Consider the following 23,393-nt stretch of genomic DNA (forward strand, 5'->3'; position numbering starts at 1 on the left):
TCTGTGATGATGAGTTTACGAAGATGCGGCTGTTGTAACAAATTTGATCTGTCGTGGTGTGGTGGACGACGATATGTCTAAGGATGTTTGAAGAAGGGCTTCATATTTGTCAGTTCCTGAGAGCACCGCTTATGGATCTTCAACTTCGTATCATGCACATAAAAGTCGAGTAGATCAGGCGTAAGAGGATAAAGACCTGGAATCAACTCGCTATAGATTCACTCGTAGGTTATAGATGACATATCTGCGGCTCTTTACGATATTGATCTCTTAATCGAAAGGCTACGGCAGCTATTTGCATAGACGGGAGTGCTATCGCAATAACGAACAAAGAACATGGTGCCGCAATGGTGATATCTTCTTCTGCTTCTATAGTCATGTATGGACAATCCTAGAGCCGCTTCTCCTTGTTACAAAAAGCCAGAAGCCCTTTTGCTATCCACTGGGTGGCCGCAGGTATTAATTGGTGGGATAAGGTTGTGACAATATGTTTCTTTCTGAACCATATAATATTGTGTCTCTAAATCGAGTGAGCATTTATTGCTACATGTTCTATAAACCACGTTATATCATAGCGACTTACTCAGCACAGTGAACACCGATGGTTACAAAAGCATTTCCAAGTGTCGTGGTTCGAAGGAAATCCTCGTCCCCTTGCCGTGTGACTAATGCTGGCCGGGTGCCCTGATGATTATAGACGCGGTAGCCACCGGTTTTCTGAGGGATGAATGTAAACTGCTCTCCTGGGCCATAGCTGTCCCATTTACAACAGAAATAGCCACGCGTCCGGTTTACGCCAAGAGAGTGGCCGGTTCCGACATTGGCGAATGTCTGTCTGTTCTCAACATGTGGATCAAGTCGCCACATCTGATTGCGACTATTGTCGAATGGCCTTAATTTCAGATCCTGGTAATCACCAGCAGTCAGGACTTCATTAGTGTTGAGAATGGACAGTATATAGATCTGCCCCACGCATAATTCATCATCTCCATGACCGGGAATGACAGCGAGCAATGACATGATTGAAAGGGTTACACAGGGGTAAGGAAAGATAGGTTAAGAGTCTAATGATAATATGGAGCTTGATCGCATTCCCTCTGGTATATATAATTCTTCAATCATCCTATAAGGGCTGTCTTGGGAACAGGGAATGCTACGTTCTGTTATACGGTATTGACTATGTTACAAGTCAACCACCCTCCTGCAAATTCTATTCATGGTGGAATCCTTCTAATTTATGAGATATATTAACTTGTAGTAGAAAATTCCATTCAATGTCCTCAGTAACGAATAGGTTGTCAAATGATTGTGGGGCTGTCGGCCTCCCGCAGCAGGACTGTGTGTGGTTACGTATGTTGTAATGGTACCTTATATCCCAACCGCTTTAAACTGAGAACGGCTGGGTATCCAATATCCTGTGTATCACTTTGCGGCTACCTTACATTGATACTAATCATACCAGAAACTGGAAGAATATAGCAGCTGACACTAGAAAAAAGTAGCGGGAGTAGCTTAGAGTACTGGTGATAGTTGCAGATGCTCAGAGAATCAGAAACCATCTACTACTAGAGATCTACTTACTAAGGACCAAAAGTGAATAAAAGGCTTCCCTTTGCATTCTACATAGCCAGAAACAACCAAGCAGTGCCAGTACTGTTTTTGGAATATGATATATAGTAATACACGTAATCATGTTGTGCAACACATGACACTCCACACCAAATACGCAGCTCACCAGACCAAAAAGTCACACGAAACATAAAGAATAATAACACCTCTCCATACGACGCTTCCGCCACCTCGTCACACATTTCAATTTTCTGACCAACCAGAGACGCGCTTCTTCGCATCACCTATAATTAAACTTCTGTGTAATCCTGGTAGTTGCTCGAGCACAACGTTTTAGACAGCACAAAGATGCACGACATACGCTAGGCGTCGCGATGCTGCATAAGATACGGCCACTTACATGTTACGATGTGGTAAAAAGACGCCCCTTGTTTTGAACTGCACAAATAAAGATACAGAGAGAGACGTAGAGACATGCACTTCATTATGCACTCCTGCGCCGCCAAGTGGCCACACGAATATCTCCTGCTTGTTAACTCCAAAAATAGTGTTGCGTTGCACAGCAACTTGTTCAACAACTACCCCAGAATTGGCGACTCTATCACAGGCAAGAGAGTCTCACAGCTGCGCAAACAAATTAGAAAATAGGGACACCAGGTAAACTCGAACGAAAACAAACCGCCTATCGACTCTAATACTCTCGAAAAAACACCCAATAACAGCGTCACCGATACTGACCTCTTCTAACCGAGATAACTTACAAAACACCTGCACGTATTCATCCATGTAATAATAGATAAGACACTCCGCGTATCTCAGTCTCTCAGTCCCTCTTCCGAAGCCGCTGCATCCCATGCCATCCATAACCGAAAAAACGCAGGTCCCCTATTCTCTTAATCCCTACATTACCGCCAGGCACCACCAAATGCAAATGCAAATGCAATGCAAGAGAACCCTTCGGAACCCGAACCTTGCATCCAGTACCTAGGCAGTCTACGAAAGATAAGAGAAACACAAGGTAAGGTAAGACATTTCCTTGCTTATCCAGCTAACTGTGGGGTAAAAAACGAAAACACAAGCTGCTGTTTTCGTGCGACTGTTTGTGAGACAAGCAGAAGCAAGGTACATGTACTGTACAGGTAAGGGAGTACTTTACTTCGTACATGGCCAGTCATGATAAGCAAAACCGGAAGCAGCAACGAGATACCTTATCTAGAGGCCTTATCTGGTATCTCCGCCTTATCTACCAGATACCTACCTATCTTATGTACCCAAGGTAGCATCTTAGTATCTCCTAATATTTGTACGAACGCGTAACTGCACAATCATTAACTTCTAATGCTCAGTATACATAATTCACGTATAAAAGGGAGAAAGGCAGATATAAATAGCAGTACCTATTTGCAGTTGCAGCGTGAAGAAGATACAGTACAAAATAGGCAGGATAAGCGCCGAACACCGCCGAACGCTGCATGCAGCTGCTCGATTGAATCAAAGGATTCGTGACAAGTTGTTTTATTAAATTGATATTTATTGATTTATTGGTTTCATGGGTCCTGTCTGCCCCAAGAGATGCATCCCATCAGCCATAGCAAATAACTAAGCCTTTTGCCTCTCCGTCTTTTAGTATATAGTATAATAAATAAATGTATATGAAATATCCATGCAAAAGCGCCGCCAAATCATCATCCAAATACCTATGTCATGTCATGCTTTATATCTAATCCATGTGACATGTAATAATAATCTTGTGCCAAGAGGCAATAAAAAGTCTTTAATGAAATAAGAGGAGAGAAGACGCAAGGAGAAGAAAGAGAAAAGAAATCCCAAAAGAAGAAAAATGTAGATAACAGTCCGGAAGCGAAGCGAAGCGACACTCCAGATGGCCTCGGTCGCCCGGGGCCCGCATTGGTGGAATGCAGTCACATATGCGGTGCAAGGTGACAGTGAGAGCGGCTGATAAGAGAGCTCAAGAGGTTGGGGATGTGAAAAAAGCGCCGTGCGAGGGGGGACAATCCGTCGTCCAAAGTTGGTAAAGGGCCCGATAACCCCCCTCCATGGTGGTGACAAACAAACACTAGTAATAATAAAGGTAGAAGCGGAATGGTAACATCAAAACTTTTGTTTCGTTTCTCCCTGGAATAAAACGCCCGGATAAAAGTGAGTAAAACAATGAACAAGTGTGCCAGACAGCCGTGGGGGGAAGCATAAGCAAAGGGGCTGGCTGGATGCTCAGACGGACAGGCGAGACCATTCCACATGTCAGTTGATGGTGGTAACATGTTGAGACAACCCTTGCCGTTGGTACCAGGACCCCTGCAACCCCGCAATCGAGTCAATGCGCCGTTTGGCTAGGCTCTGGCAAAATGCGGAGAGGCGCGGTGTGAGTTGCAGCACCGTCACGACATCTGCACGCGCCAACACGGCCAGAGCACCCCCACAGCGGTGGCCAAGCTGCGCCAACCCAGTCCGAGGGCCTCAGACAGTCCGGTGATAGGCCGCCGTGGCCCAGCTGCTGGTAGCCGGCATGCCGTCCGCAAGGGGGGGGATGAGGCCGCTAGGGAGGTTCGAGGTGGACAGACTGCAGCCAGCCGCGTCCTCCTCATGCCCTCCCCAACGCATGCCTGCGTCCGAAATCACCGAGACAGCATGGGGATGACAAGCTCGATGCTCTTTGGCCGCGAGCTGCTGCCAGGGTTTCGCGAGGGCAGTGGCCGGTCCATGGCTCCAGATGCAGTGTCGTGTGAGTAGGCGCCGCCATAGCCCAGATCGTAGGTGCTCGCCGACGAGAAGAAGCCGCTAGTAGAGGGTCGCGTGTACGAGTTGTTGGGGCTGGTAGCTGAGCTGCGGCTGAAGGGCCAGATACCGCTGCCCGTAGGTGATGGAGGGCTTGGCGGCCTCACGTTGAGGGATCGCAAGGCGGACATGGCAGAGGTGTGGTAGTTGAGGGTGGTGCCTGGGGAAGCCGGAGGAGAGTTGCTGAAGTGCATCGAGCTGGGCCTCGATGGTGAGGCGCGCGGCACAATGTCTCGGGGCTCGGACTTGTCTCCAGGATAGTGAGCGTAGGAGTTGTGCACGGCACCGTAGTAGCTGTGAACCGTGGCGGCCTGCTGCGAAGACGACGAAGTCTGGTCAACTCGGCGGCATCTGTTATATCCAAAATTGTCAGCGGCCGTCATCAGTAGAGTTGGGGGTCTAGTATTGACATACGCATCAGAGCAGTACAGGAACATCTCATCGTAGGGGACAAACTGCTTCTCGCAGGTCATGCTGTGAGAAACAAGAGTCAGTAAAAAAGGCCATTTCATTTGCTGCACCACAAACTGGAGAGGCGTGTTCATACCAGTACTGGGGGAAGCTCTCCCGCTCGTCATTGTCCCAGACTTCGCTGTTATGCTCTCGGTTGCCTCGCCCGAGCTTCTGGGCATTGGATGGAGTGTGTCGTCGGGTCATGGCTGGTCGCTTGTACTGCGTAGGCGTGGCGGTAACAGCCTTTCGTACGTCTGTTGTAGATGAGTTGGCAGAGTAAGGTCCGGACTTTCGACGTTGATGATGAGGCATTTGGAATGGGAGTCGAGCGACTAATAACTAATAAAGCGCCTAGGCCAGACGAGTCCAGGTGCGTGGGTGAGGTGTTATCCTGGCAGCTCGTGGAACGAGGGTGTGGAACTACCAGGACGGTCCAAGGCTCGAGAGATAACCAAAAGCAAGGTTAAGTAAGGTAGCTGCAGGTTGGTGGCAGAACAGCCGCTGTGTCCACTTTATATCCTATTGGCAGGCAAATGGATGTGTGCGACGGGTCGTGCTGGAGAGCGTGTAGGATGAAGATGAAGATGAATAAAAGGAGGCTGTTGTCCTCATGCGTGACTTGAGAAATGGGCTGGACCTTGTGCCTCGTGTACTCGTAATAACCAGATTGATGGCGGTCACACCGGAGACAATGGGCGAGCTGATCGACAGGATCCGGTAGATGGAAGGATGCTGCAGATCGATTCGTCGGGCAGATAAAAGCTATCCACTTTTGATGCTCAGTTGACAGGAGCAGTCCAAAGGCCAAATATAGGCGTATTAACGGTCAGATGGCACCGATTAGCAGGGTGAGATGGAAGTGGCCTTGGTGTAAGTGGCACGGGATTGTGGTCTAGTGCTGCCGAATGGAGGCGGAGCTGCAGTTTGGTTGGGTTGGGACGCGTCGATTTGCAAGGCGGAGCCGCAGGATGGAAATGAAGTGAAGAGAAGAGAAGAAGAAAAAGTGAGAGGTGAGAGGTGAGAAATGCTGGCGTGTGTGACTCCTTTTTCGATGTCGCGGGTTGATTATCTGTAATATACTGGAGCGCACAGTAATTGAGAACAGCCGAAAGCGGAGACACGAGTCGCAAAGTTTACAGCAGAGACGGTGACACAACTGTCGACGCCCGGCTCCACAATGTCGCGATGGTACCAGGCAACGATGACTCTGTTTTTGTGGGCTGGTTTGCTTGTGTTAAGTTTTTTTTTTCTGGGACTTGGTTTGACGTTTGGCAGAAGACGAAAGCCTCTGTGATTGAAAATGTGGGCACGGAAAAGAATGATTGGCGGCCTGGAGCTTTGTTTTGTGGGAGAGAGATTGAAGCTCGGATGAAGGATCAATGGTACTGTAGGGCTGGGCTCGCTTGCATGGACTTGTAAGACGGGCTGACGTGCTTATGAGCCAAGATGTGGTGGAAGCTGCTAGCAAAGAAAAAGAGGTGCTGTGCTGTAAAAGTAAGCCTGGGGTGCAGCTGTTTTGGGCTTCTTTTGTTGCTGGATGTTGTGCGATTGGATTGATGCAGGAGAGAGAATGATGAAAGCCAAGGGGGTGCTGGCGATGATGCGATGATGCGCCGAGTACACGCAAGAGAGGGCAGGACAGCACAACGGATCAAACGATGGGAAACCAGGGCTTGCAAACTCTCGCTGCTGTGCCTTGAAAGATGAGATGAGATGAGATGGAAGCAGAGATCAACAGCTGCCCGTATCCGGGGATGCTGAGGAATTAATACCTGTACCTCCCAGGCACCGCCAAAAGCCACGGCAGGACGAGGTACCTTTCCATCCTTTCTCGAGCCCGGCCATCCTGGAACCTGCCAGGCACGAGTGGAGGCCAATGGGCAGCAGCACGCGTTCCACGCAAAGTGACGAGTCGCCGGCCGCATGCATTTGCATTGGCTTTTTTGTCTCGACGGCCCCGACATGAGCTAATGGGCTTGCTCCGAGATTTTGCGGCGGCGCCTTTTGGTGGCGATCGACGCACGGGGCCCAAAGAAGGGACAGGGGTTAGGAGGGAGGAGTTGGAGGAGGATTATAAACGGCGTGCGCAAGCTTTTGTTGGAACTAGCTTAGCTAGCAATGCGGTGGACAAAATGTGCATGAAAAAGCCCGAGACAAAGCAGGCATCTATCTACATCTGTTTTACTGATTACTTGTTAATCTGTACAGTATCTGCAGAGATGTATTATCAGAGATCAACATCTTCGAGAACTGCTGAATGTATTCTGTCGGCGAGATCTTCTTTATAAGGGGAGCATCCCAAGCAAGATTTCAAACGTTCTTGCACCCGTCCATGTCCCGTCTCGCTTATTTTTGTCATCCGCTGCCAAATGCGCCATGTACCATCGTCCCATGTATCTGATACCGTGCACCCTGCAGGCCAGCTCGTACTCCGTACTCCGCCGGCCGTCGTGGCCCCTCCGCCAACATGCATCCGGCCAGGCCCATCGAGGTACATGCACTGGTGGGACCGCCTTGAGCTGGCACGCAGCGGCGGTACCGGTACCCCCATCGCACTCTTGGGCAGGTCTTTGCGCGAGGGGTCCGCCCAGGTACCGGTTCCCCTTCGGATTCCGTTTTGTGAGTACTCCGTACCTGTTGGACCAAGTTTAAGTTCCCTCCAAGTTAAGTTCCCTTCTGTGCTGTCTGTGCCCGCAAAACACCGGACGACGATCCTTCAAGCCCGCCTCCTCCCAATTGGCTGCCCATTGGCTGTCGCGAGTAGTTGGCAGGACCCGGTGGCTGCCATTGTGGCATTTTCTAGCATTTCGCAATCCTTATGCAGTCTTGGTACCTTGCTTGTTCCGCCGAGCACATTCCTAGCAGGTGGTAGCCACGGCGGCGCCCCTTATCGCAACCGTCTCAGTGCTTTGACCCCTGTGAGTCGGTACATTTTCAAGCTTACAAGCATCACGCACAAAAATAAATAAAAATTTTAATTCAAAATTTACTGTAAAGATTCAAAAAGGCAAAACGGAAAATGAGCTATCAAGGGGGGTACAAGAGAAGGACAAGATGAAAAAACTTTTCTCAGTCATGCTTAACCATGACAGCCAGCCCATTGACACGAGCTGACACCAGCCGCTGCGGCATCAATTGCGGGCTGCGCAAAAACAGTGGAGAGTATAACGCACATGTTACTACTATTTTTTATTTTTTCTTCGTCCAGTCTTTTTACTTGCTCAATGGGCTGTTTTTCAATCGTTCGTTTCCAGTACTTCCTGGACCGTGGGGCAGCTAAGCGGAATAAACGGCGCAGGGCAATGGCACAATCGGCTCGTAGAATCGCCTGCTGGGCTGCACAGTCATCCAGTCCAGCGAGCACGTTTCCTCAGCGGCCCAAACGCTATATTCGCACCGCCGCGATCCAATCAGCGCCGCCGCCGTCCGCGGATTCGGGGCCACGGGGGTAAAACTTTGGTTGAAACGACCGATGGCCGTTCTGTTGCAACTTGGACTATTACGCAACTGTGATGCGAGGCAGGGCAAAGACAAAGGACAGAATAAGTTTTTCTCTCTAATTATTACTGTACATCCAAGGATCATGGATTCTAGTGATTTTCTAAATTAATTTTCTAAATTTGCTTTCGAAATCCTACTAGCTTTCCAGTCTATCAGGGTCCTGGTAAAGGTACATCGGCACCCGGGCTTTTGAAAATAATAGACGGAACAAACGAGCAGAAACGAGAGCGAGCCATCACGGTGTTTCCCAGTGTCTCCGCTGCTCCGTTGCCGTTCACCTTGATGTCCGTCCGACAATGACGCACCGTCACTGTAATGATGCCACTTTCCTCGAACTCCGAGGCGTCGTCATTCTCGGTCTTCCGAATTCATCTTTTTCTTCTTGGTCATCAGGCTAACCACTTTTCCTTTCTCATACTCATACTTTTTCTCTCCCAAGTGCCAGTGCCATCAGGGTCCTTGTACCTGTCCGAGTCCTCCGTGCAAAACTCTCTCGTTGTGCCTGTCCTGTCCCTTGTCCTCGGCATTCCCCTGACTAACCCGGATTCCGGACCAAGTTGCAAGCGCATGAATCCCTCGAACTCCGTTTTCTCGTCGTTTGCCCCAACTATGCGAAAACAAGTAGCCGAAGTGCACTGATGCAGACCGGCAGGCTTCCAGACATGCAGCTCCACGAACGTGATTCGCCTCAACTTCGAGTCTCACCATGATCCTACTATTGTCTGCTAGCCTGGACGGTGATTAATTGCCCAGGCACCATTAATTGCCCAGACACTGCGTCCCGCTCCGGTCATGGTGCTATTACGACTACAGGCTTCACTAACAGCTTTTCATCAAAGCTCTTGACTCGTTTGTGGGGTTGCTGTAGCTATCCTAGAGACGCATGCTGCAAACTTTCCCTCCCCCAGCTCCGGATGCTCTTGGATTGACCCGGCCCTCGCTTCAATTGACTCCCAAAAAGCCTACTGGCGCAGAGCTGGTCCCTGGACAACACGGGAAGTGCATGGAGCTCTCTGCCACCGCATCTCGCATCGTCTTAGCCTCAAACACATGGTGTCTGCTTGTCAGACTTTGCCGCCCAATCGATCTTCATAGAAGGCATATTTTCAATTAGGGCTGACGGGCCACAATATCCGGATTCCGTGGTTGTACAGAAAATTAACTCTTACTTGCTTCCCGTGTCCTAATAAGCACTCCGCTTGTCAACTGCCTGGATCTACTCCGTATGGACAGTACATACATCGTACACGGGTTGCTCGTACTCGCACTCCGCAACGGACAATGAGCTGTTCTTCCCCAAGACTTTGCCCACTTTCTCCCCTGGATTCCGTTCTGCCTAGTTGCGGTGATATCCACCTACGGCTTGCGGCTTGTTCGGTTGTGGCCATATTCGGCGCCGAATTGGCGACTCGTTCTCCAGACTCCAGGCTCGTGGGATGGCAGCCAAGGAGCCAATATTCGCCTAGGCGCGGGTTTCGCTCCATCGGCCCACACACAAGGAGGAGGAAAACGCAAAAATAAGTTCAGCTGTGCATCGTACCTTGGCCCCAGGGGAAATAAACCTTCAATCCAGACAAGGAAAAGCATAAAAAGGAAAAAAAAGAGAAAAATTGCCTGGCTTATTTCTCACCTTGTTGCCTCTGCCATTGATAGCCGCGGCATTCTCATTCTGTGGAGAAAACAGCTTCAGACTTTTCCCCTTCAGCCGGTTGGAAGAATTGCTGGGATGATCCTGACCAATTCAGCGTCCATTGCCCAATCATTCCACGATACCTTGTATCAGGAGATGGTCGACGCATGAGAAAAGACAGTTGCGAGGCCATTGCGTTTTTCCCCAGTCGCCACCATTGCGAATCCTACCTCACGATTACGTGTAATTGTACTACGGCTGATACTGTAATAGGTACTCCATGTACTCGCACGGTTGGGTGCCATTGTGCTCCATCGTGAGTATCATTATTATGGAGAAGCTGCACAGGCGAAGCTGCCCGTTTCTCCCGGCATACCGCCAGACGGTCAAAGTGGCTCCGTTTCCATAGCCGTACAGTAACTCGAGTCCCCTTGCTCCAAAGATTCCAAGTTTGCAATTCGTGATGGGCATCGTGCCATTCCAACACCGCCAATTCCGACAGAAACTGTCTTGCTCGCCGTAACAGGGATTACCGGGACGAGGGTTTCTGCCAATCAAGGCATCACACGCAATTGAAGTGCAAGAGGGACACTCTGCATTGCTTCCCAACCACATGCCCTGGAGGCCCTGCTTTGACTTCATCTGGTATAGATGGGGGCCTGCTTGAAACGGCAAAATGGGATGAATACAGGTACCCAGAAAAGAAGCGGTGGCAGTGACTTGGCATCTGGCTTACCAGTCGTCAATATTAGCCGTCGTTTGCAATTTGATGCCCGCTTCTAGATGCCAAACCCCGCATCCTTCTCCTCGGGCTTCAAGGAAGCTGATGCAAAAGCAGTGCAGGCTGAGGCCATCAGACGCAATGTCCGTGCTTCCCGTTAGCTTTGTTATGCGCATATGCATGTCTCAGACAGAGTGTCGACAGCTGTCAAGAGCCATTCATCTTGTTCTGAGCTGTGACTTGTGTGTTGACACGCATAACCAACCACTCAGTCCACTTAAGAACAAAAGGCCAAACCCTTGACACTTTGTAAACGTGTTGATGTAGCGTCTTCCTCGCCAAGCTTTTAATAACCGTCGAAGAAGATTGACTATTGTCCTGGTGGGCCCTTTGTGAGCGTCGTATCTGTAAAAGGCACTTTTGAATACGAAATACGGAGAACCCAGTTGCTTTCTCTTCTCTTCTTCTTCTTTCTTTCCAGAATGCCAACAAACACACGGCATGCCACGACAACAGCGTTCCCTTGCGCCTTGTCCACACGGGCTTCCGCAGAGACAAGGAGGAAGATGGCCCAACAGGTAATCTCAACGATATGGGGCTAGTCTGGCATTATCCCCGCCGAATGGATCTGCGCGGGATCGGTCCGGACGCTGCCACCCCGTTTGCCTAACCACTGCACGAGTAATGCAGAGTCCCTTGGCCCCCTGGCCAACCCGCTCTGCATAAATGCTCGTTCTCCTGACCAGCATCAGACCAGTTTATCTAGTTGCCGGCAAGTTGCGTCCCTGTCTTCCGCGGGACGGGTATTTGAATCGTGCCTTGATTAAAAAGTCTCCTATCTCTCTCGAGTATGGAGTATTAGGGCTTTAGTTTTCAGGGTTTCTCAGGGTTTTCTCACAAGAATTGAAATTTAATAGCCCACAGTACTCTTCTGCGTCTCCTCTTGCGGAGACGGACAGTATATTTATTTTTGGCATTGAGTAAGTATGCTGAGGGGATTTCCTAGATAGAGGCTCGGTATTACCCACCGTGATGGGAATGGTTGTACTCCATAGACGTAGGGGGCTACTACTGATACTCCTATGCAGATGTGAATTCTAGATCAAGGGGTCTTATCTCGCAGCTTCTATCCAAGGCTGCAAGAATAGAGCATGAAAGATCTAATAAACCACATCTCCGATAGGTTCTCCACCTAATATGGCGATATGGCTTGTGGCGCTACAAGTCTGATTTATTCTCCGCATCCGTACTGAGACTGAGTTTCCCCCCTGAGCGAGATCGGAGCTCTCATGGCATTTGGAATTGGCCTTCCTGATAGTTACATTCCAGTGTTCAAATCGTTTTATTCTACCTCTAGCGGTTGGTTCCCAAGCCGTAGTACGGCCATATCAAAATGTTCGATCCATACACTCTTCTCAAATCTCTTCGCTTCTTCATAAAGCCGAAACTAAACTGTAGTATATACCAAGCCGTGCTTTATCGCTTCATTTAAGAGTGACTATTCAACAACTCATGTTTGCTATCCAGCAAACCATTCTCAAATTCGAAGCCTGTAAAATGTACCAAATACTGCATAGTAGAGCAACATAGCCATAGTAGCAGATAGGTATCTCTAGTAGGTAGATAGTAAGTTTCCAGGTCTCCTTCGCATCCTGTTCCGTCACTTTAACTCCACGCGATCGCTAGGGTGCTGAAAAGCTATTCCCTTACTTTAGTTCTTGAAACTGCTGATATCCAATAAACCCTTGTGATCATCGAGCCGAGGGGGGCCTCTGATAGTCAGCTTCGTCGAGTTTCGCAATCCATTCATCAAGGGGAAGGTCGAACGATGGCAAGCCCGAAGAGCTGATATTTGTAGGTTTGCTTGATCGAGCTGCTTCCGTTGCGTTGGCATGCCAAGAGTTGGTGTCCTGTGCGGCAATTGAGTGGTAGTCCTGCGCAATGCATTCGCCCAGCTCCATATCTGGAGGGCATCGTGTCTCCAAGGGGGCGGCTACTCGAAGAGCACTGAGTAGCGATGTTTCGTATAGATGCTTGAGTCGTTGGATGCCGTCGTTTGGCTTCAGGAAGCGCGTTACAATAGGTCTGGAGACGTGCCATTCTTTCCAGATGGTCCTCACGGCTCCAAGATGGCCTAGGAGAGTCATGTACGATTCGTACATTTCGTATGCCCGGTCTGTAGGGACTTGGCTCTGTTCACCGAGATAGAATAGGGGAAGTGAGCGCAAAGACTCATTTGAGAGTGTGTGATTCTCATCAATACCAGTTAGTAGCTGTAATAGCAGTTGTCGATCGTGAACGGCGTATAGGCCACCTTCCCCTGGATTTCCCAGATGCTGGGCGAATGTTGTGAGAGCTTCGGCTACGTCGTTTGATGATGCCGTATGTTTCTCCCACATACGGTTCGCAAAACCTCTATGCAGCCATTCAGATGTCGCTCCAGTGAGTCCCGCTGCTGCAGAAAGCCGAAGTGCCAGTCCGGTCAAAGCAGGTGGAATAACAGCACCGTGAGATGACAATCTTGCAGTCAGATTCCCGATGAAACCTAGTATTTCCAGATGGACAATCGCCCTTTCTGGATGCTCATTTAAGACATTTAAACAGGCGTTGCGTATTTCCTGGGCCACGTTTAATGTGTTCTTTGAACCATCATTGGCCGCTTTTGTCTTGGGGAAATAGACTTGGGCTGTTTCTCCAGAACTCAGAGCCTGAAACACTAGCCGACGGATATCAGTGATGGACCTTGAGTTCTTTAGAGAAGACGCCAACTGAGACGGGGATAGTGGCTCTTCGCTTCGATTCGTTATAGACCGCTTGAGGCTCTTGAATCGTAGCAACATCCACTCCAGAAGGACCTGATCATCTTGCAGCGCATGAGGTGGTATTCCGTTCTCTCTGCAGAGTGTCTCAAGAAACCTAGGATCTTGCCTCAAGGTGAGCCTATTGAGGGTGAATGGTGCTTCTGATATCGTCGTACTCATGTCAATTTGGTTGACGGTTCCTGGCGGGCAGCGAAGAGCTGCCGATAAAATATCATGTGAATTGAGTCTCCAGATATTTGCCGGGTTCGACAGAATATCCTCAGCCTTCCTCCGTGATTCCTCGATTTGGTCTCGTAGTTGCTTCAACTGATGCTGGACATTGAGTCTCTTCGGGTTAACGTCCCATTTCCTCTCCAGTCGCTCCTCATCAGCCTCGTCTGCCGGCCGGACAAAGCGGCTTCCGTCGGCGTCGAGGTCCAGCAATAGATCCGGCATCTCAAAGAAGTCATCTCGAACGGGGATTGAGTCGGGTGACTTTGGTGGCCTCTTGTTGGATATTGTGTAATAGACCTCGTTGTTCTTATCGAGTCTCCGCACGAAGGCCTTGCAACGCTTCTGGTTATGCGCCACAGACTGATGAGCTGAGCTTGTAAGCCGAAGCGTCCAGGGCCATCTTGAGCGTATCATGTTGGGCGAGGTTTCAATGGGGGCTGATGCTCCATAGGCCTTGGATTTTCCAACTTTTTCTTCCTCCTTTGGGTGGTTTGAGGTGAGAGCAAATTATGGTAGCATCGCTCTGTCGATGGAAAGTGTACATGGCGTGTACTGCTCACGCGAGCCAAACTACAGCGGCTTCCGAGGTACCTATTTTACCCCAGATTCCACTAACGTTCAGCGGATAATACCCACTGGATCTCCCACTAACGAGCCTGTGCTCAAGTCGAATTGCTGCTTCCACTTTGCTGGCTGTCGGAAGCGCGGCCACGTAAATCCGAACTTTAGCCCATTCAAACCTTCGAGACCAAGGCGCCCAAAAGGTTTGTTCAAACAACAACTATATCTTCGTTGTCGCGGAAACCATCGCTCTCACCTAGACATCATCTTTGCGACGACTGCTTCTAGCAAAATTTCAATTCTATCACCGAACAAGCGTCAAGACAAACAACAATAAAAGTCGCATCATCATCCAGAAATGGCGCCACCAGCGAAGAAGAGACGTACCAGGGGTAACGCTGCTGCCATCGCAGCGGAGCAAGCACAAGAGGAATCAAGGGTCGAAGAATCAAAAGCCGAGGAGCCAAATGTCGAAGAATCAAAGGCTGAGGAGCCAAAGGTTGAAGAATCAAATCCCGAAGAATCGCGGCCTGTCGAAACAGCTCCCGAAGCAGTTCCCGAACCGACCGTGGAGGCGAAAGAAGAACCAGATGCTGCAGCTAAAGCGCAAGACCGCATGGCTCGGTTCAAAGCTCTCCAGGCCCGTGCCAAGAAATCATCAGAAACCAACTTCAAAGAGGCAACTCTAGAATCACAGCGCCTCTCTACAAATCCCAGCGAGCTCACGGCCCTGCATCGGAGACACGCAATTGCATCCCACAAACTGCTCAAGGCAGACACTGAAGAGGCTGGCGAAGACTTTGAGCGCAAGCGGGCGTGGGACTGGACTGTGGACGAGAGCGAAAAATGGGATAAGCGCATGAAGAAGAAGGGAGCGCATCGCGACAACAATGCCTTTCAAGATTACCATCAAGAAGCCAATAAGTCCTACAAGAGGCAGCTGCGAAACGTCAACCCCGACCTAGAGAAATACGAGAAGCAGAAGATGGCTGCCATTGAAAAGGCCGCGGCATCTGGCGGCCTGGACATTGTCGAGACGGAGGATGGCGAACTCATTGCTGTGGATAAAGACGGTTCTTTTTACTCGACGGCCGACTCGACGTCTTTTACACAAAACAAGCCCGATAAAGAAGCTATTGATCGGTTGGTCAAAGATCTTCAACGCGCCGAAGATGTCCGGCTCAAGAAGAGAAAGGAGCGGATGGCACAGAATGGCGAAGACGGAGACGTCACATACATCAACGAAAAGAACAAACAGTTCAACCAGAAGCTGTCACGTTTCTATAATAAATACACAGCGGAGATCAGAGATAGTTTTGAGCGTGGAACGATGATTTGAGACACTCTCTGGGGGTTATGTACATCATTATTAAGTTTTATGAGGCGCTTTGGAGATACGGACTCTCTGGTTGAAATTGCATGAGGGGAGTTTTCCCTCTCCTGTTTCTGAATTATTCTGCACATATAGACGCACAGAATTTTACTTTAATGATACATGAACTTTTGGTTTACAACATTGACTTCCTCCAACCCTTTGACGCAAGCTCCTCAATCTGCTCAGGCTCCACGGGGCCTTTTGTTGTCTCATCCGCAAGCGCCTCAACTACGGCTTCGGCAACTGTATCAACCTGTAGGGGCTTGGTTCCAGCCGCGCCCATGAAGCCCTTGAGGAAGTTTCCTGTTAATGTGTTGAATAAGGCCCCAGCACCGGTCGCTGCAGCGAGACCCATTGTGATCTTGCGTGAGCTATCATACATGAAGGGCGGCCGCATAAAGACGCCGCGCATCTGAGGAAAGTTGGTAGCAATGGAGATCTCGGCCTCCCTCTTTGTGGAGATGTACCGATGAGGCAGAACCGGCGCTCCGGCTGCAGCTGAGATGAAGCAAAAGGCGCTGGCGTTCTCGGCGGCAGCATGCTTGGCAAGTGAGATGGCGCTATCGCGGTTCATGACTTCGTAGGACATCTGGTCCTTGGGGTTAGGAGGTTTGATGGTCTCGCCGGGCTTAGTATGTATGGGGTCAACTCCTCGATCTCGTGCCTGGGCAAAAGCCTTTTGAAGCCCTGAGATGGGGGATTCTCGGCCAGAGATGACGCCCTTGTAATCTGCCTCCAAGAGGATTCCCATGCTGTGAACGACATAATCGGAGCCCTTGAGTAATGGCGCATAAGTTGAAGGCTCGAGGATGTTGGCTCGCTCCCATGAGACCTTATGGGCCCATGGAGGGGGAGTGGCGCTTGATGTGACGGAATCCCATCGGGGCTCTCCGGAGCGACTTTTTCATATATGTGAGCAATCGAGTTCATGAGAGCGGCTTTTTTGGTAAATGTGTATTGTTCATGGTGAAATCAATTAGATAAAACGCATCGTGTGTGAATTGCTTACCTGACTGATGTCACATCCCAGCCCCTGGCTACAGCATATTTGCAGATTCGGGACCCCAAGAAGCCGTTGCCTCCACAGACGATGAGCTTCTTGGCCGCCGCTGCCATGGCGGGAATAGAATGAGAATGTGGATTATGACGAGATGATAGCTTATAGAGAGAGCGGGTTACAATGAGTAGCTGGGTGTATAAGTGAAATTGACAATTAATTAGTTTTGCGGGTTAAAATTCGAGAGGATGCGAGCTCTAATGGGGAATCAGGCCATGAGGTAAAGTCGATGAAATCATGCACCTAGCTAAGCAAGAGCTTATTAGTGCACATAAGGCTGAACAACTCTAACTACTGAAGCTTGCCCGATACGTGGATATGATTGGCTGCTAAATAGCGGATCCCGATGACATAACTGCAAGGCTGACAAGTGCCGTGCATTTCTCGACTTTGGCTCTTCCTTTTTTTTTCCACCATCGACGCGACTCAACTATAGCTGCAAGGCTCGACATTTCACAACAGCATGGCGCCGTCGAACCAATTCGGAAAGCGCGTCAAGCTGACGCAGATCCGACGACCGTTTGTCGTTGGCAGCACGGCGCTTCCCTTTTCAGATTCGAATCCACGACCGCCCGGGGCGCCTGACAATCACACGCACTCATGGCAGGTTTTTGTACGGGGCATGGAGGATACAGACATCACGTATTGGTTGCGACGTGTACAGTTTAAGCTACACGAGTCTATTCCAAACTACGTTCGGAGTAAGCATCACATCCACCCTCTGATGTGGCTGTGGTCTCCCGAGCTGGGCATGCTAATCGTTGAGCAGTGGTCGAAGGAGAGCCCGGCAAGCCGTTCGTCGTCAACGAAACAGGATGGGGAGAGTTCGATATCACGATAAAGCTGTACTACGTCAATGACTCGGGAGAGAAACCGCAGACGCTGTATCATTATCTGCGCCTCCACCCCTACGGTAGAACCGAGGAGGAGAAGCAGTCCATGCTGGCGTCAAACGGCGAGGTCCGGGCTTGGAGTTATGAAGAGCAGCTGTTCAACGAGCCTTACGAAGCGTTTTACCAGATTCTGACTTCTGGCGCCGTGCCCAAGGGATGGAAGCCGGCCGGTGGAAGTGGCAAGGGAAAGGGCAAGGGAAAGAACCGCGCGCCGCCGCCACTCCCCGCGCCGGACAGTGGAGATGTTTGGGAACGAACGGCCATGATTCCAAACACAAACCGGCCCGGCCAGCCGTTTAGTCGGGAGACGGAGGCCGCGGAGATTAAGAAGCTCTCGGACGCTCAGCAAAAGACGGAACAGATGACCAAGCAGCTCCTCGCCGAGCTGAAGAAGAAGGAAGAGCAACTAGCTCAACTAAAAACCGAGAACGCAGCAGCAGTGGCGAAGACTTCATAGAAAGGAGGATTGTCATCAATGCAGCGGCCTCAACGGAGAAAGAAGCGCCCCCGCCGAGATTCATGATTCGGGCCCCGACAACCGAAATCCAAGAGGAAGCCCGTGGATCATCAGCAAGAGCTCTCATCATGCACTATGCATCTCCTGGATCATCACCCCACCTTTGTTTCGCACCTGGTTGAGAAATCGTGGCTGCTACCGGTGTTTCAAGCCGGATGCCATCGCCAGGAAGCGTGCTCGCCCTCTTGGTTTCGTTGGTCCATAGGCTGCCAGCGCATCGGGCCACTTTTTTTTTCGCACTTGGTATTTTTGGAGTCTTTTTCAAAGCAGCAAAAGCAGGATCTTGGCGGCGAGCAACGTCTGCCGCAGGCCGCAGCGGACGGCCGCATGAATGAGGGGGAGGGGACGAGCCAAGAGCGATGATTCGGACGCGATTGTCAGCCCGAATCCCCGCAGTATCTGACTGAGCTTTGGCATCACTGCCACTTGCTGAGATTATGGGCTGCGGTCATGGTCACAGAAGATGGGCTATTGGGGCCTATACAAGACATCTACTGGAGAGTGCATACGAATCTACTTGACCCCTCGATCAGAATCTGCTTAGGTACGAAGGGTTGGAGAAGAAGAGAGGGGTGTAAGGGGGTATGTGGAAGAAGATGCAATGGAAATGAGGCACTACTTGTTGTTGCTACCGCTTAGCTGCATTGGCCTCAGTGTCCATCTCTTGATGGTAGCACTGGACGAAGGGAGAAGGAAGAAAAAGCATCGAATGGTTGGACGATTGTGATGACACATGCTTCCCCACTGCTTGGGAGACCTGCCCTTCTTTGTGGTAGCTGCATAAACTTAGGGTAACAGAGACTCCATATATATGAGAGATATAAATGCTTGCCGTATGGGCATATGAGTAGCGTACCAAGCAGGCGAGTAATAAACAGCAAAAGAATAAAAATAAAAAAAGAAGCAAAAATAAAATAAAGGACTATAAGTTACCATAACAGCAGGTGGTATCAGAGCCATCAACATTTGTCTTTACTCATTGCTACTGTATATGTAGGTATTTGGAGACGGTGGTATTCTAGCATCCAAGAGTATCTCTCATTGGCATGTTAGATAACCGCCCAAGTGGGATGCTAGCAAGCTACAAGCTCACGACGCCGAGTCAACACTTGCGCACACCCTCTTTGACGCCGAATCTGATCATGTGAACCTAAAATATCGTTTTGCTGCCGCCCCTACATATAAAAATACGCACAGCCGAGAATTGCGGTGAAAAAAACAAAAACAAAAAGAGAGCCTGACACAGACATCACCATCGACTTACACTGGCGTGACGAGGCAAAAAGCACATCATCAGAAACATACATGCACATATGCGAGTGATACACGGACAAGAGGGTCCAGAGCTTACAGTAGCTTTTGCTGTGAATCATTCTCTGCAGATTGGAGTTGTGTCTGTCTTTTTGTATCTCGATCCCGATTCCGTACCCCGATTCCAATATCCCAATACAAGTACACGATAATAGTACAAAATTCGTATCGTACTAATAATACAACGCCCCCTTTCCTTTCCCTCTCCCGGCCATATGTATCCTGAGAAGGAGAAAAGGGAGGCAAATGAAAGACATCTCTAGTAATACAATGCCTTGTGAACGCTCAACGCTCAAACAAAAACAGAAAATTCCAAGTCATGAGCATATGCCGCAGAGGTGGTGTAAACACCATGCACATGAAAAAGAAGCCCACCAGTCCCCCACATTGGCAATAAATCCCGGACCCGAACATCCCCAACCTTTGACGTATTAAAGCAACACACGCCGGGGGTGGCCAATGCAAATGGGGGTTGGCGCGGCTAATGAACCAAACCATGTGAAAAAGAAAAAAAGAGAAAGAAAAAAAAGAGGCACGCATCATCCATCGTACACGTCTGCTCACAGACGGCTCCATAAAAAAAGGGACGGCAGACCACTCAAGAAACATGGAAAGTAAACACTTCTGGACCCATTTGTCTTGTTCAAGTGCATATCCGGGTATCAAATCATGCAACCAAAAAAACACCATCCCGACCCCACCCGGTATTAAATCCTAGCCAATCTTTTTTGCTTCTGCTTTTTGAATCCTGCCTGCCCTCTTTGTCCCGTGTGTACGTGATTTGTGATGCGTGCCCTGCATTCCCTGTGGCCCTTCCCTCCATATAACGCCGAGGTATAACATACCCATGTTTGCGTACGTGCATGTATATATCTATACATATTCATACTTTAGTGGTAGAAACAGCACAATGCCATCGAACAAAGGAAAAAACAAAGGAAAGAAAAGTCAAGTCTAGTCCAGTCTGTACATCCGTAGCGCGGGGACAGTTAGAACAGGCTTTGTAAGGAGCGAATAGTAGGGGGTGGCAAGCTCATGTTTTCTCCAAGCCCTCACTCAGCTCGGCTCCGGGCTGGTGTTTAATGGATTGGGGACTGAGGCGAGGGCGATGCCTCGTATGCCGGAGGTGGGGCGTCCTCAGACTCATCCCACTTGCCCCGTTGCTGGGACCGCTTCTCGTCGTAGACGCGGCGTGCGATCTCGCTCGCCATCTTCATGACCCAGTCTTGGTCTAGAAGATCAGGCGATGACTGAGCCTTGGCACCTGGGGTTTCCCGAGGGCTGCCTTTTTCGGGAGTCGCCTTACGGCTGTTGGCCGTGGCGTCAGCCAGCATCTTCAAGTCCTTCAGGGCGGATGTGAGCTCCTCCAAAGTGAGTGAGTTCTCGCCCATGTCAGTCATGAGCGTCTGTGGGTTGAAATGATCGGTGATGAAAGGATCATCTGGCAGTTCATCTTCTTCAGGTATTGAGTTATCGAATAAGGGCTCCGAGAGGGGAATGTTGATCGAGACGGGTGTGTTGGATCCGGCTTCGGATTGGTTCTCTGGAGTGACAGCTTCCGACTTGGTCTTTCTGAGGTTAACCACACGGTTCTTCTTCTTGCGGCCCTGCCTTGATCGAACATTGTTGCCGACGCCCAAGCCCGTGGAGGCATTAATGCTGGCAGTAAAGGAAGGCCGTGAAGATATCGAGCCGTGCAGGGTACTTCCTGTGTCGGAGAATGTATATGTAGTGCCTGTGACGCCGGCATGTGAGTTTGTCCTCACACGGTTGGGAGACGAAACCGACGGAGTGGCAGCATCAGTGCGATCGGCGCAGCCCGACCAAGCTCGGAATACCACGTCCCGTATACCGGGTGTAAACAGAGAAAGGGTCCGATGAGAATCGGTTAGCGCAGCGAGACGCAGTAGATTCTTTTGGGAGAAGAGCGATTGTGTCTCGCCTCCGCCATTCAGAGAGATTTCCGAGATGGCGCTTGGGTCGAGCGGGTTGCCATTGGCATCGACAGGGTCCAGCGGTGGGCTTGACAGCGGGTTCACCCCCTCCTCGTCCGTCTCCTCTTTCGGGGTTTCCACGCCCTTATTGGCCTGATCAGGACACCACAATTGCAGAGACAAACGATGAATAATCGCTGGCAGCTCGTCCATCATCAGGTTTCGCAATTGCTGCTCAATGGTCCGCTGCAGGTAGTCCCGCACGAATTGGATCGAATCAAAGGTCGAAGAGACCTTGAGAGACTCGAGTGGGTCATTGCGAAACACCAGGGTCAGTCCCTTTTGTTTCGAGAAGACTAGGATAATGAAGGCCGATAGCTTGATATCGGACAGGGTAATTGAGAGGGGGATCGTCAGGCCCGAAGCTGCGGCCAGTGGCTGTGGAGAGGTGAATTCTGGTTTTGAGAAGAGATAGGTATTGAGTGGATTGGCCTGAGATTGATCATGTTAGCCACCCAATTGCTGAGGATATGCAAAGCTGCCTCAACCCCCGCCGCACCAGCGAAAAAGAAATAAATGTGAAATCTGGTTTTGAAAAAGCCAATTCATGCAAGGAGACAAATATCATGTATGAGTAGCATTGCGAAATGGGAACAAAGCCAAGCCTTGTTCCAGAGTGAAAGCTCGCAGTGGCTGGTTTTTGTGTGCAGTGCGCAAAGAGCTAAGCGATCGACGGTAAGGCCGGTAATGACGAAATGCATCCCGACAACGCGATATCTCAAAGCTCACTGCTCAGCCAGCCAGACACTTATCCAGCTCATTGCCACAGTCTTCATGAATTGATTGTCGCCATTGCCAGTAATAACCGAAAAAGTGCAACGCGATTCAGAGGCGTTGTTGTGGTGGCGCGATTCATGAAGTGCTTCGGGCATTATCGGGTTTCCGGCGCGGCGCGAGGGAGCTCCATGACGAAAAAAGGAAAAAAAAATTACTACGGGGATGGAGCCGAAGAGGTCTCCCAAAAAGCTGCTAAACGTACCTGAACCCGCGTCTTGAGCGTCAAATAGGCGTCTCCAGAGTAGGTCATTTTAAAAATGCCTCGAAATCTATCCTCTGCAAGGTCTCCAATTTCCAGGATTTCCAGGTCGGGTGGGACGGTGCCCAAGTTGAATTCGCTGACGAGGATGTCATCGACGATGATGGGGGGTTTGGGCGATTTGTTCAGGGCCTTTGTGAGCAGATCTCGGGCACGCGAGTAGAACTCGGCGTCGGCCGTTAAAGGCGACCAGTTGAAGTTGAAGGCCATGTTGAAATGGCAGTTGTTATCTCGAGACCATGTGCAGGGCGCTGGCCGTCATGGGCCGTTGAGGCAGCTTTTTTTCCTTCTGTGGGTGGGGGATCGATCGTGGAAGACGCTTGGGGCTTGTAAGCAGGGGTTTGTATGCAGCAGTAGCGATGCGGTTCGATAAAAGAAGCGAGGGCAATGACGAATGGAAGCTCCAGATGAATAGGCTGTGAAGAAAAGATGCAAGATGCAAGAATATGAGCCAAAGGTAACGCGGAGGTGGGAGGAGCAAGGTCGTGGAGATGACGCTATTAAGAGTTGGAAGAGCTGAGGCCCAAGATTCGGAGAAGCTGCGTAGCGAAGCAAGTGGGCGCCAGAAATTTTTCACCAGCTAGACCTGGGAGCTCGGTATGGCGCGGACGCACGGATGGTGCGGTAGGCGCTGAAACAACCCGCTAGACCGTCGACCAGTGGGGCGCTTCAGGCGGGCTCGTCCGCGGGCTCTGCCTGTAAATCCACCGCTGGCGTCGATGCCGTGCGGGCGGCACTGTGCAGAATATGTCGCGAGCGGGCTTCGCATCTGCCCACTCTGGCAAGTCTGGAAGCACCAAGTGCAACCAGACGCGATGGCCAAGCGTCAATGTAATCAGCAACGACTGCACGCTTACTGGTTTTGATATGCAGGCCAAAGTGTATGCAGTCCCAGGACGAACCAGCGGCAATGTTAGCCGAATTGGATGGCGCATGTCTCCTGA

The 23,393-nt window shown here is 50.2% G+C and overlaps 7 protein-coding genes across 7 annotated transcripts; 2 read left to right on the forward strand and 5 right to left on the reverse strand.

Moving 5' to 3' along the window:
• Positions 1-579: 579 nt before the first annotated feature.
• Positions 580-1,020, reverse strand: T069G_07240 (uncharacterized protein; the record flags this gene model as incomplete). The annotated part of the gene is made up of 1 exon (XM_056174450.1): positions 580-1,020. One exon carries the CDS (start codon positions 1,018-1,020, stop codon positions 580-582), a length of 441 nt encoding a protein of 146 aa, XP_056028029.1.
• Positions 1,021-4,205: 3,185 nt separating this feature from the next.
• Positions 4,206-5,130, reverse strand: T069G_07241 (life-span regulatory factor domain-containing protein; the record flags this gene model as incomplete). The annotated part of the gene is made up of 3 exons (XM_056174451.1): positions 4,206-4,716; positions 4,780-4,839; positions 4,913-5,130. The coding sequence occupies 3 exons, from the start codon at positions 5,128-5,130 to the stop codon at positions 4,206-4,208; spliced, it is 789 nt and encodes a 262-aa protein (XP_056028030.1).
• Positions 5,131-12,421: 7,291 nt separating this feature from the next.
• On the reverse strand, positions 12,422-14,119 carry T069G_07242 (uncharacterized protein; the record flags this gene model as incomplete). The annotated part of the gene is made up of 1 exon (XM_056174452.1): positions 12,422-14,119. The coding sequence occupies one exon, from the start codon at positions 14,117-14,119 to the stop codon at positions 12,422-12,424; it is 1,698 nt and encodes a 565-aa protein (XP_056028031.1).
• Positions 14,120-14,624: 505 nt separating this feature from the next.
• Positions 14,625-15,605, forward strand: T069G_07243 (SYF2 splicing factor domain-containing protein; the record flags this gene model as incomplete). The annotated part of the gene is made up of 1 exon (XM_056174453.1): positions 14,625-15,605. The coding sequence occupies one exon, from the start codon at positions 14,625-14,627 to the stop codon at positions 15,603-15,605; it is 981 nt and encodes a 326-aa protein (XP_056028032.1).
• A 169-nt stretch (positions 15,606-15,774) lies between these two features.
• On the reverse strand, positions 15,775-16,757 carry T069G_07244 (uncharacterized protein; the record flags this gene model as incomplete). Its single annotated transcript, XM_056174454.1, has 2 exons — positions 15,775-16,540; positions 16,651-16,757. The coding sequence occupies 2 exons, from the start codon at positions 16,755-16,757 to the stop codon at positions 15,775-15,777; spliced, it is 873 nt and encodes a 290-aa protein (XP_056028033.1).
• Positions 16,758-17,161: 404 nt separating this feature from the next.
• Positions 17,162-18,048, forward strand: T069G_07245 (YEATS family domain-containing protein; the record flags this gene model as incomplete). The annotated part of the gene is made up of 3 exons (XM_056174455.1): positions 17,162-17,399; positions 17,468-17,835; positions 17,884-18,048. The coding sequence occupies 3 exons, from the start codon at positions 17,162-17,164 to the stop codon at positions 18,046-18,048; spliced, it is 771 nt and encodes a 256-aa protein (XP_056028034.1).
• A 2,450-nt stretch (positions 18,049-20,498) lies between these two features.
• On the reverse strand, positions 20,499-22,659 carry T069G_07246 (uncharacterized protein; the record flags this gene model as incomplete). The annotated part of the gene is made up of 2 exons (XM_056174456.1): positions 20,499-21,845; positions 22,393-22,659. The coding sequence occupies 2 exons, from the start codon at positions 22,657-22,659 to the stop codon at positions 20,499-20,501; spliced, it is 1,614 nt and encodes a 537-aa protein (XP_056028035.1).
• Positions 22,660-23,393: the final 734 nt, after the last annotated feature.

The sequence above is a fragment of the Trichoderma breve genome, chromosome 4 (genome assembly GCF_028502605.1).
Source record: "Trichoderma breve strain T069 chromosome 4, whole genome shotgun sequence".
NCBI lineage: Eukaryota > Fungi > Ascomycota > Sordariomycetes > Hypocreales > Hypocreaceae > Trichoderma > Trichoderma breve.